The following is a 13718-nucleotide window of genomic DNA, read 5'->3' as shown; positions in this document are numbered from 1 at the left end:
GAACTCTTGACTATGAACCAACCTGTGTAGTACTTCACAATCACCTTCATCTTCAAATTTATCCACATTAACTTTCAAGACTAATTACTCTTACAAATACTCAGCTCCCTAAGAAACACTGACACCCCGTCTGTCTACCCTGTCTGAAGAAAACTTAAGTTCATTTCAGCTCATGGTCTCAATTTCTCTTCCAGCTTAATTTTGCACTTGCTTTCCTCTCTCAGTTTCCTACTTAAAATTTGTATTGAAGCATTTAAAACACGAATCATTTAATTGAATTAATTAAAAACTTGTTATTAAGCTTACAAACACGCAAATATTAAATCTATGTGCAGGACTACTCTGCTATATGCTAGATCATGTAAGAAATGAGTTTAAATTGATTAAATTCATTCCTATTATAAATATAAAAAGGATATTCATGAGTGAATCCTTTTTCATATTGCTGTAGATCCATTAAAATATATCACTGTCAACACTGAAGTGTCATCTGCCACTTTCACTGGTTCCCTGATCTCTTACAATTAAAAAAAAAACAACAACCAAACAAAACCACTTATTGACCACATTTAACTACTAGTGTAGCTAGCATTTGGTTAACTACATTAGCTACAAGAAAATCATAGAGTATCCTGAGTTGCAAGGGACACACAAGGATCAACAAATCCAGCTCCTACATGTATCTGTTAAATGTGCAAACTGAGATATGAGTTAAGCAGATTTTCATTAATTTTGATGCCTTGAGATAATCAGTGGAATTTTTTTCCCCGTTACTCAATTAAATACACATTTTTCATTTCTAAAACATAAGGTAAGCAAATAAGTAAAAGGATCCTGAAGGAGAATGAGTGCTTAAAACAAAGAACAAAGAACTACTAACCGAGAAATTCAACTTCCATGCACAGAATCAAGACCTGACAGAGACCAGCTTGGTCTGCTCTGCTGATAAAGGTACCTGTTCAGATATAGCCTAACTCTCAAGTCTTAAAGCTACACTTAAAAACCAGAAAATACAGGATGGATTGTACACAAAATGTGTGATGTAAATGTACACATAAAGATTTAAGAACCTAATTCATAGTTCACGAAATTAAAATGATGATCTTCCTACTGCATAAAAATAGAGAATACAGGAGAGCAATTGTTCTCTAGAACTACACAGTCTCATTTGTTTTTTGCCTTATTTTTCATCTACACTATAAACACAATTCAAACGTTTTTATCTTGTATATATAGTAGATGATCTAGTAGAGATCTAAGGAAGAAGGAGGAAAAAAGAAAGAGAGGACAATGAAGGAGAATAAGAAAGTTTCAATGAAATAATACTTCTATTCAGTATGTCAGATGTATTTCTTTATTACCATTCTCCCCATCAGACTTCCTCTCATGGTCAGTATCAGTCAGGGACAATGCTGAGTTGGCCCGGCTTGACAGACAGGAGCTGTGTTCTGACTTCATCCCCCTCATCCACATCCTCAGGGCATGATCTGGTGATGCTCCACCTTCGGTTTCAGTATCCACGTCTGAGCCCACCTCTAGTGGGTAGCTGTGCTCTGATACACCATGTAAGTCTGTCTGGTAGCCAGAGCACAGAATATGGGGTGTCTCACAGAATTCCATGTCTGGGGGGTTGAGAAAAAAAAAAAAAAGAAGTGTTTAGAAAAGAATTTGGAAGTTAAAAGCAACATACATTTGATGTTCTTCAAGAGAATCTGCTTTGAGGATTGATATTGTTAACACCATTAGAAAATTTTTTTTGATCAATGACTTACTGCTATCCAATCCAATTTTTTCTAAAGAGTGCTATTTTAAAGTATATAATACAGCACTGTTACAGTGCCTTTTTGTCTGACAGAAATATGAAACTTCAGTTTGCACACCTACGCACTAATAGTAACATATCAATTTACAACTGACCTGAGTTCATATCGAAGACTTAAAAATACAGATACTCTTTTTTTTTTTTTTTTTTGCCTGAAAGATAACAGTTCTAAAATTGATCTCACAAATCAGAACGATGGTTGTTTTTGTCATAAGGACTACAAGTGAATTTGCAAATACAGAATTTACAAAACAATGTCGGAAATATTAGGTTAATCACACACACACACGAAAATAAAAAGACTACTTACCAATGACTTGCTCTTTGAGAGTGCTGTCCTTGCATATTCACACCAGTGGGTTTTGGTACTCCAGTGCTGGTGAACTACAGGAACCTCCTGGAAGAGCAGTGACTACTAGGACTGTACAAGTGCCATCTCATGACACCAAGTGATCAGAGATATTGGAGAGTTGTACAGTGCTCAATACTTCAGTTATTCTTATTAAACACTGCAACTGTAGAGCATCAGAAATCCAAGGAAAAACAGAATGTGGACAGGAACCATAATGTGAATATGCAGAGGAAACATTCTCGAAGAACTACAGGTAAGTAAGACACATTAGCAAATTATAGCTTTCCTTTGAGGTGGCCTCTGCATATTCTCACTTGTGAGAATCCAATTACAAACGCAACTCCCAGGGAGTCAGACAAGGAGTTCTAATTAAATAAGGATTACAGAACTGTACTCCCTAATTGAACATCAGACCTGGGATGCCATCTTCAGAGACTAAATACAGTATCAAACATGCATACAGGATTCTTTCAATTTCTAGAAAAGAAACATTAGAGATGAGGGTCATTGAGAGAGACTGAGGACAAATATTCACTCCTACTGTCATCCTAACGAAAGCCTCAATTTGCTGAACTAATCCACTTACCAGCTGGTGAGAGGAATGGTTATTATTTTAAGCATTTCCTCAAAAATAACAAAAAGCCCTGGTATTTTCTTGAAAGCATTGACCAAAATCTACAAACCAAATGCTAAGCTAAAATAGACAAGTGGCTCAATATTCAAGTCATCGATCTCTGTAAATCAAACCTCTTAGCCAACAAAACATTTCTGAAGGTCTCTGTTGTGGCAACAGCTCATACAAGCTCAGGCAACGGCAACGTGTTTTCTAGAGAGCAGGAAAGTGGGCAGGGGCAGAAAACAGACTGAACTGTCCACAACCTCACTTGAGTTCTGGAAGATCACTCAGGTTCTTTGGTGCTACTGCCCAGGCTGCCCCATCCTACAAGCACTGACTGTGCTGCTCATGCTCCTCTCAAGCCCCAGGGCAACCATACCAAGGCTTACATAGGGGCCCTTTGGAGAGCTCTACCACCTCCCTGATCTCTCCTCACAGGCAGAGGACCTGATCTCGGGTCTGTATTTGTGAAACTGCAAAATGCATCAACTTCACTAGCTCTGCGCTCCAAGTCTCTCAGCTGACTCGAAGTGGACACTGAGGTTTGATGGAGATGGCTAGGAGATAGCAGGAAGCAGCTGCATAGTTTCTGCAGAAGAGGGAATAGCTGGCATTCACTTTATCTGTGTTTACAATGCAGTCTTCCTTCCTGTTGCCTGGAGTCTGTTTAAAATTGCCACTTGGCAGACTGGGAGAAGGAAGAAGGCAAAGTGGTTCCAGTGGTTGCAAATGGAAGCTGAACAGCTGAGGCTGGACTTTGCACTGACTGCTGGTTCTTAAACCTATGCAGATACTGCAAGAGGCCCTACTGGCCTTTCTGAAATAAACTCTCTGTATCCTATGGCTAGAATGGTAAACACAAAACATCCAACCTCCAAAAATCCTTGCTTTTCTGAGGCCTTTAAAGTTCCTTGGACACAGGAGACATAGACGGAGACCATCTCACAGGAAGTTACTGAAGATAAAATACAGCGTTGTTCATATAATGACTTATTTGTACCTCTCATTTTAAATATACACAACTAGTTCCACTTGGTTTAATTACACAGCATTGACCAGATTTTCCTATGACGCAGTCTAGATACTGATGCTGGACACAAACATCACAGCTGTATTGCACTCAGCCTTTACTCTCCTTTTGACAATAGTAAATGAATAAAACTACTTTTATATAAAATACAGTTCCAAATGGTTCATGGTATCTCTTATTTTTTCTTGACAAAGTTCAAGAAAGGACTTGTACATAAACTAAATAAAAAGCCAACAATGGTACTAAATGACTAACCCATTGTCTACTATCAGTGAAATAAAGATGAAAGCACTAAACAGGCTGATACTATTCCACACTGAATAAGGCCTGTTCATTTAAATGGAGGCTGCGGACGCCACTATTTCACCAAACATTTCCCAGTAACAGTGAGGTGACTGAATGCTTCCTTGTAAAATAACTGATTTAAAGTTCTGCTTAAATGAACTGAGCTGCTATAAAATGTGACAAGAGCTCTAGTCCACACCCTGCCCTCTTGCTGTGAAAGGAAGGCGAATGCTAAATCTTGCTGGCCAACAGTAGACAACTAGCAATGAGGCAGCTTGTGACAATTCCGACAATTAGCACATGTATTAACAGATGACATAAAAATACTATGAAAATAAAAAATATTTTATAAAAATAAAAATAAAAATAAAGTACTGGCATTTCAAGAAATATGCTATCAAAGAAAACTAAGATTTATCTGCTAAAACCATATAAAATCCAAGGAAAGTAAATTAGACAAATAAATTGGATAGCTGCATTAAAAAAGACTAGCAGTTCTGTAATGCTTCTCATCTACCCTGATGAGAGCGTATTTCCAAAGGATGAGAGTTTATCGATTTACATCAAGAAAAAATTATGGAAATGACACTTATCACCTCATGAAACAAGAGTCAACAGACTTAATTACCAGTCTTCATATTCACCTAGATTTTGATCAAGGCTACAGAAATAACCTCTGCTAAGTCCGTCCCGTAACACTTGCTGCAATTCTGTCAAAAACCAGTTTTACTTTCTTTTTTGAATTTAGACTTCTATAAGATACTGCAGCAATGCAGTGATCTTAGATTATGCCTCTCTTTGTCAACTGAACAACAATTTCAAGAAGCATCTCCTTCCCTTTAAAGCCAGTATCTCCTTATTTTTAGCAACTAAGAAACTTTCCTGTAATAATAAATACTCTGGCAATTTCAGGAGCCGTGTCAGCTGATGTCAGCCCCCCGGGAGCTAAGATGCAGGCACTTCCCTCTGCGGATGTCCACCACAGGCAGACTGTCTGCCCCCAGCAGCCTGCAGCCCACAGCTTTTCCGTTTGCAATTGCATATGCCAAGGGCAAAATTCATCCCAGTAAATCTCACAAATGCTAATTAGATTACACATGTTTAAGAAGCATAGAATTTAACCTTCAGTCTAGAAGTTAATTCAAAATGTAGCAGCTAACAAATTCAATATTTCAGCTATTTTTTTCTCTGGCAGAGTAAAATAAATCGATTTTTTAATACTATAACTCACAGCCAACCAAATCCAAACTCAATATATTGCATGAATAGCCTATTCCTTAAGTATACAAACCTTTGTAGTATTTCAGCTCTCGTGGGATGCATTTTCTGAAAAGCACTTAGCGTGCCAAAATTGTCTGGTTTGGCTTGCACGTCTAACCTTGTTACCTAAAATACTACACATTTCCACAAGGAGATAAAGTTCAAGTGGATTTATGTTAGACACAGTCTAACCAAAGAGACACAGTCACAAAAGAAATGAGGGAACGTTAATATGAAATTCAAGTTCTTGCATGAACTGCGTACAGAGGAAAAAAGGCTGCTATTATAAACTTATACAGAAGATCATGATAGGATTTTCACATAAGAAGCTTTGTGGAGTTCATTTTAAGTGAGCTTTTAAAAAACAAATATTTAATCTTCCGCTTTTGTAAAAAAAAAAAAAAAAAAAAAAAATTGATATTAAACTAACACAAAGAAATGCAAATTATTTTATGAACAGGAATTGGAAAGGAGGCTGGTTGCATTAAAAATAATAGTTTCAGTTAACTCATTCCTTTCTTTTACTTTCTGCAACTTAATTTTCATGAAAAATAAAATCTTCACAGAGGATCAGCTAAACACATCTTTGTGCACACTGAACAATATTGTTTGCTCTTCTGTAAGACGTTCAAGCTGACACAGGAATGATGGAGTTCAGTAGTAGCCAGCTCTAACACTGCTCTTGGCAATGTAGAACTGCTGAGAACTTTTGCCTTCTCTTTCCAGATACACACGCCAAGTTCTGAGGATCTTACTACAGCTTTAATTTAACCACCAGGACAGTTAATAACTTAGTTAGGTTTACACGTGTATGTACAGCCTTTATCACAATGCATCTTCAGTACTATCTCATCCTCCTTTGGATGGCAGTAACTCATGTTTACTCACGTAGTAACAATGGAACAAAGTCCCACTGCTCAGCATTTCTGTAAATTTTAGTGGACCTTCAGGACTTGTGGAATTTCCACAGTGTTTCCATTTGCCAAGAAGTTTGCTAATAAACAGACATTAAGCAAAATAAACAACTGTCCACAGGAACACATAATGAAGTCATTTGGACTTACATATTTCAAAGGTCTCTGAATTCATTTGAGTCACAATCTCTATTTTTTTTTCCTAATTCTTACTCTAGCATTCTTGTTCTGAGGAAAGTTTCACCCAAGTACACAACCACTCAATTCTCCACATGGAATTCCACAGAGGATCATAGAGCTGTCTGAATTGGAAGGGACCTTTAAAGGCCATCCAGTCCAACTCCTCTGAAATGAACAGGGACATCTACAGGTAGATCAGTGCTCAGAGCCCCATCCTGCCTGACTTTGAATGTCCCCAAGGATGCGGCATCCGCGACATCTCTGGGCAACCTCTTCCCTAACAACATGCCTGAGAAGCCCCTGATAAATCTAAAGGCACGTTCGCTCCAGTGCTTTCTCTTGTACAAAACACAGCCTAATTGCTCTGGTAATTAAATCATAATATCATGTTTGGCTTCAACATATGCCAGTTACTATTTGTACCATGAACATAATGTTACTTACTAGGAGCAATCGCTGTTTCTCAGTCCCTCACCACCATACATGTCATCTATAATATTTAATCAACAGACTAGAATTGGATAAAGTCAGGATGGTGGCTAAGCTTTAAATAAATTATTGCAGAGATGCTGCGCGCAGTCGATGGCGGGAGCACGCTGTGAGGGCTCCAGGGCTCTGCCCACAGTATCTGACAGTAAGCAATGGTGCTGATGACAAAAATCAAAGGAAGATGGATACTTCTGATGTAACACAAAAACACAGCTTTGAGGAGCCATTCAGCAGCAGGTGCTTGGGGATGAGCAACAGACATGGCGCAGACACCCAGTGAGGAACTAATGTGTGCCCTTGGAAATGAAGATCTTTAGGTTCTTCACCAGTTAATGTTGCAAACAAAAAGTGAAGCTTGCTTATTAATTTTGATGGACAATTTATCCGGCTCAAGGGGTTGATTTGACTAGAGAAGGAATGTGCTTTTTCATAGGCTAAGACAACAAAAAGATTGGATCACCACCTGCCCACATACTTATGATAAAAAGATGAACAATGTCTGTTAAAACATTAATTTCCCAATCTATGGGAGAAACGTGCAACTCACACCCAAGATGGTGCACTCGGTGGTGAACCCGTTTTGGCTAGGCATCAGCTGTGCATCTATCATAGCCCCATCACATTGAGTGTGTGATGGACCTGGGTACATTGGCTTCTCTGTCCCTTCAGCTGTCCCCATGCCTGATGGCCTTGATTTCCCCATCCTTCCTCCGTCAGTTCCAAATTGCCTATGCTACGCACAGGGTGATGCATTAACCTGAATAACTTCATGCCTACAGTAGTTACCAAGCTAGTGTCTGAAGGAGTGATAGCAGGAAAATCAAAGGAAGAAAAAAAACAAACACGCAGTTTGTTTTTACTGTGTTACACAGTGAACGCGCTTTCACACTTTAACACCACTAGGTTAATCAGTGAGTGCATTTCTTTTACTTCAAAATAAGAAGACCAGCTGCTTATGGTACAAGATAGACAGACAGGAGGAGGAACCGAGAAAGGAAGGGAGACAATAAATCAAATGGAGAAAGTGAAGCTCACATTCATTTTTTGAAGCCACACACATGCATCCTCCTAAATGAGAAATTTTGAGGGCTATTGAGCACTCCGCTAAATTCAGTGTGTTCAATGGCCCTGAAAATTTCTCATTTCTCACCTGAGCACCATGGTTTACTGGCTGTACCCTGGACTTGAGAATTAAATGTGCAGACATCTTAAGCTGCTTTATAAAGTTGTTTGTGTAACATAAGCTGCGGGATAACTCTGTGCATGCTCTGTGTGTGTGTGTTCACATCTGATTGAGTTAGAGATGGTTATTTTTTAAATTTTTTTTGTATGTTCCTAAGTTGAGAACATGCTGCTTCTTCCCTAGGACAATATTATTTAAGGACATCAAATTTCAGTAACTTTTCATATTGGAATCATTGAGACAGAAGCCAAATATCCATTAATTTGCAAAAGCACTTTACAATAACTATTAATTTGCTTTTTAAAACAACGTTTATCACTTGATAGAGTATTATCACAATCCAAGACAGATTTAGTTGCATCTATTTTAGTAAAAACTGTATTACACAGAAATATCATTTGAGCTTTTATATTTAGGTATCAAATGCACAGGACTGGATGTTTTCTCCTACTGTATTTCAATTTTCCCTTGTATTCTTTTCTCTCTTTAATTTATTTTCTTATATTAATCTCTGGTTACCACCAGAAAAGCCAGAAATTTAAAAATAATAGTAATAACAAATAGCAATACAAATTATAAATAAGAAACAGTAATAACAACAGGAAGATTAAAATAGGAATCCAAATCTGCTGTATGTATGAGAAGGAAAGAATCTATTTCTCAACTCCTTCCCCAGAGGAAGCAGAAGATGTCAAACACTTCTCCCATCTCGTCTTCAAACCAATTCTTCAGACTTAGAGGGAAAACTGTAATGTTAGAGATCTTGTTTTTCAGGAGTAACTTCACAAGGTGCCAGAGGCAGAGCTTTTACAAATACAGTGTGGATGCAGTGGGTCTCATTTTAATTGTGCAAGAAACACTGTCATTATCAGATAGACTGGGAATGTAATCCTTCAAATTCAAATACATCCTAAGTATTGCTGGCTAATGCCTTCCCTATTCTTCAAGTGTGGCTTTATAATGTAAAATACTTCCATTTACACAGATTCTGTTAAAGAGAAATTTCTATTGCAAATACTCATAAATCACTTCTAATGAACTTTAGAGTTATAAAACCACAGCAAAGACCATGTGCTAGCATTCAACCCACATTTCTGTTAAAAGAAACCTACTTAGTCTCAAATAATGACCACGTTAATGCTACTCTACAAACAGCAAGAGGAAAGAAATATTATCACAGACAAGAAAGCACCTCAAGTATCATTTGTGAGAACAAATGATGTTTTTATAATGCAGCAGTTGTGATAGAGTTTGGAAAACTTGTCTTACAATACATTCGATTTCAATATACAAAAATACATCAGGAAGGAAGAATTTTCAAAAAAAAAAAAAAAAAGACTGGCTGTTTTCAAAAGCTGAATTATAAGAGAAGCACTGAAATTTTCTTTCAGAAGCTTAACAAGTTTCCTTGATTCTAAAATCATTTGTCTGTCACAATTTTTGATATTTCTGCACGTGTTTAAAGGAATCAACAGATGCTGAACCCTTTCTTCTCATGATTGCATTTTCATAATTAAAGCTAGCTAGCCACAATCTTACTGTGTAGAATCTGTTAATTTCTTTTATTAAAAAAAAAAAAAACAAAAATAAAAAAAAAAAAGAATTTCTTGAAGGCCAGCACAAGCACGAATCAAATCATTTGGAGAAAATTGTCTTTTCTCTTCGAAGGAGTTTTAAATGAATGCATATTCTTCCTCAAGGTTAACTTCAGAAAGTGAAAAAAGTGGAGCACTGATAGCTTTAATCCAGTATGTTTATAACTTAACAGGCATGGATAATGTAGTGGTTCCAGCTTGAAGGCTGATCTCTCGTTTAGGAGAATGAAGTCTGACAATTTCTTTAACAGACTAAGTTGTATACCACCATTTCTCAAAGTGACATGACTCTCTAATTGTTGCTGCAAACTTCTTGAAGTCATTTCTGAATGTGGTTTACATTTAAAGCAGAATCACTTTCATTCAAATATCAGTCCTTGAGGCTTCATGACAGATATCACATCCTAATAGCATTCTGGATGGGAATATAAAATTAATTTCTACCAACAGTTTTGATTCTGGTTTGTAAAGTATTTTAAAAATACACCAATTGTTTTTAGAAGTCTTGAAATTGTATCCCCTTTAAAAATTCTAGTGGAACCATTCATATGCTAAATGAAAATCAAAGCCTTTTTTGAATTAAAAAAGTGCAGGTATCTTTACAATATTCATTAATTTAGTGTTAGAAGGCAAAAACAAAACAAAACAAAACAAACAAACACAAAAACACAACACAACAAAGTGTAAAATCTGATTTCATTTACATGCTGTAAATCCAGAAATACCTTGAATGATGCCAGTAGGGCACATCAAGTAGGTAGCATGTAGGCTTCGGGTCAGTATGGCTGTCTGGGAATAAGCATCTTCATGCTTGCAGTGCACATCTTCATGATGATGGAAACACTTTTAGAAAGCTAACAGAGATGTAACAGAAATGTTCTTTACTGATTACTAAAAATCTGCTTAAAAGAGTATCTACTACCCGTTTTCCTTTGAAGATGGAGGGCTGAGTATCAGAGGCAGGCAGGATTGGAGGAGGGCTGTTAACGTCACCCTGGGCCATCTTCAGGGAATGCATTAAAAGTTATTTCAAGACTGAGCAGGACTGAGGTTTCTGTAGGACTGCTTACTTTCATCCACTGGCAAAGTTCACAGCCGCGCTGGCAAGTTTTTAAAAAACCCTGACGTTTTGAAAAATGTATTTGCAACAGGGTGGGTATTACTGGGAGTTGTAAGTGGGATCCTTAAAGAAAGGGTGAGGCATAAGAACACTCACAAGCATCAGGTTGTGCATCCACCAAACAACAAATGGGTGCCATCACAGGAACTAGGGAAATGGAAGAGCAGTGGCTTCTGGCAGTGTGAGGTCTGACCCTCACACATCTCCTCAGCAGCCCCTTCCTGCCTTGCAGCTGTGTCAGAGCCAACATGGTGTGAGCTCTGAGGCACAGCAGCGCCAGGTGAGGGCTCTGCTCCTGCCTTCTTGGTACACTCACTGCTTTAAGTATAATCATCTTTTCCACTAAAAATCAGTTTAGACTGTGAGATAGCCCCTACTTCAGAGTTCAGGACAGCTAAACAGATTAACACTGCCTTGTTTAGATTGCAGGTGCACAAATTTGCACTTTTTCCAACCTTTTCCCCCAGGATCTTTGAAAAATTTACTTATAGCATACATGAGCTTAACATCTATGCAGCATATACTTTTAATTTAGATAAAAACAACTGAGTAAAATTTAGACCAACAAATACCCCCTTTTTATTAATCCTGTAAGAAGAAAGGGAGAGCTCGTGCACGTGAGCCCTTCAGTACTTCCATTCACATCCAATTACATCCAGCTGCCAACCTGACATTGCTGAGAACATATGAAAGACAACTTGGCACATCCGTTGCATTTGATTAACCAACTGGGGATACAGATTGTCAGTCAAATAACCTCTCTTTCCCCAAAAAATCTCTTGAGGAGTTTGTCACCAAATGTTCCATCTGATCAAGAAAAGGGAGATTACACTCCCTTCAAAAAATTTGGACCAATTCAGTTCCCTTCTTTTCTCGAGTGTTCATTTTACCAAAGGGCTTTCACTATCAGCAGTCCAAATGTTGCTGTTTAAGTAATATCAAAACAATTTAATGGAAATAACTGTTTTTTTTTTAATCTCTCATTTCTACTACGTAAACCAGTTTAAATGTTTAAACTCATTTCCCCCCTTTAGATCTTTATTAGTTCGTTTCACATTTCCAGAAACTGTTTCTTCATCACTACGTTCCATGAACTAGTTACTTTAAAAGACTCATATTCTGACTCAGTAACTAGAAAATCGGTTTTCTTTTTGTTTTCATACTATCAAGATGGCTTAAAGTAAATGGTGCAGTAATTGCAGGTGTGCACACCCACAAAATACACTGTGGTAATCTTAAATAAATATCACAGGACATTACTACTATTTAAATTAAATAAACATCTCTTAAAATGTATTTCACCCTAAAATGCATGTTGTGGTTACCACGGAATGATGAAAATCGCAGACATTTATGTCAGCATAATAAAGTTCCTAAGCATACAATATGGTATCTACAAAACTCAGGGTCATAAAGTAGAGAAATTGAGCACAGAAGGGAACAACGTACTTCCAAGAACATTTTTTCAGAATTACTCCAATAGCATTTGTCTTTACACTGTTAAGCTACTTATATAGGTACTACAAGATGGCCTATTCCCTATATATTAGGAGGGATAATATGCTTAGAATACCAAGAGCTGTTTTCATCTAATTTTCCATCTCAAGATTTGATATAGGGTTCCAAAAGAGGGAATAAGTAACATCATTCCTGTGCTGCGCCAAAGGGAATGAAGTATGAATAGAATACCAAAGCACACCAAAAGACCTCAGTACATTTTCACAAAGTTTAAACAAGTGCTGTGAGTCTCTACCATCTGTCACCAAAAATTTATCCAGGCTTTGGGAACAAAGCCACTACACGATGAAATACCTCCAGTATTTTTATGTGGGTAGGAGCACTTGGCTACATTTTTTTTCTAGCTCTAGACCTCTTTAATTCCCTTGCCCTTTCTTAATATGTGTTCTATTTGTTTTAAAATACCAAATAGTTTATTTGGGTATATAGTACTCGTTTTAGCTATTCGAGTCACTGACTTTGAACACACTAGGCTGCAGTTTAACCACACAGCATCTTTATCTTTCATTCTGACACAGCCATGTGACAGATACCTTGAAAATAACAAGTTACCGACTGGTAAGCATTAAAATGTGATTTTTCTCCTTTTAAAAATGAGTAGACAAGCAGCTCCTCTTTCTGATGCAAATCACAGATATTGCTGACTAAAACAAAGTCTCCTTCATTGTGGAATAAATGGATACATTTGTATTGCTAATGTGATGGTTGGGAGGCTAACCACCCAATATAAAACAGTTAGAAGTTGGTAACTAACAAATTTCCCCAAAAAGAAGTTAGAAAATGAAATAATTTGTTTGGACCTCAACAGACTGAAAAGTAGAAGCAGAATAACCCACAAAGTAGAAGCTCTGTCCGTGAAGAATAAAGGTTCCCAGCTCTACCTCAGAGAAAGTAAGCCAAACCAAAAGAGCAAGACATCTCACTACCAGATTAGCCTGCAGTAGCCATGTAAACTCCTCCATGCCCCAAAGGAAGGCTTCCCATAGACAGACAAGCAGAACTCAAGTTCAGCATTGCTGGAAATACTTTCTGCCTCCTTATTAAAAAATTCACACAGTTGGAGGTTAACTAATTGAGGTGGTGGAGAAAGTAACACAGAAGGCATTTAAAATGTAATTAAGCCATGATCAGAAAAGGGACGCATAAGGGAGACAGCTCTCAAAATAGAGACTCCAGGGAAATACCAGATTCAAGCACAAATGAGAGCAACTGTGCACTGAACCACATTCAGAAACATTTATACATACAGCTAGAAAAATCTGCACAAATATCAATTAAAGACTGAGGCTACAGCTAACCAGAAAAACAAGGAGGAAAAAATAAATTTACAGTTTGAGATAACTATCATTAGCTT

The 13718-nt window shown here is 37.4% G+C and overlaps 1 protein-coding gene across 4 annotated transcripts in view; it reads right to left on the bottom strand.

Moving 5' to 3' along the window:
• The window catches only part of TENM1 (teneurin transmembrane protein 1), a 227757-nt gene that overhangs the window by 197795 nt on the left and 16244 nt on the right, over nucleotides 1–13718 (bottom strand). For all 4 annotated transcript variants that reach the window (XM_042825108.1, XM_042825109.1, XM_042825110.1 and 1 more), the window contains exon 2: nucleotides 1362–1622. In XM_042825108.1, the coding sequence (XP_042681042.1) occupies nucleotides 1362–1622 (261 nt within the window). The remainder of the gene's footprint in view (nucleotides 1–1361; nucleotides 1623–13718) is intronic.

The sequence above is a fragment of the Centrocercus urophasianus genome, unplaced genomic scaffold (genome assembly GCF_019232065.1).
Source record: "Centrocercus urophasianus isolate 14NV4802_14NV808 unplaced genomic scaffold, USGS_Curo_1.0 seq_24, whole genome shotgun sequence".
NCBI classification, from domain to species: domain Eukaryota; kingdom Metazoa; phylum Chordata; class Aves; order Galliformes; family Phasianidae; genus Centrocercus; species Centrocercus urophasianus.
This window is presented reverse-complemented; position numbering and strand designations above follow the sequence as displayed.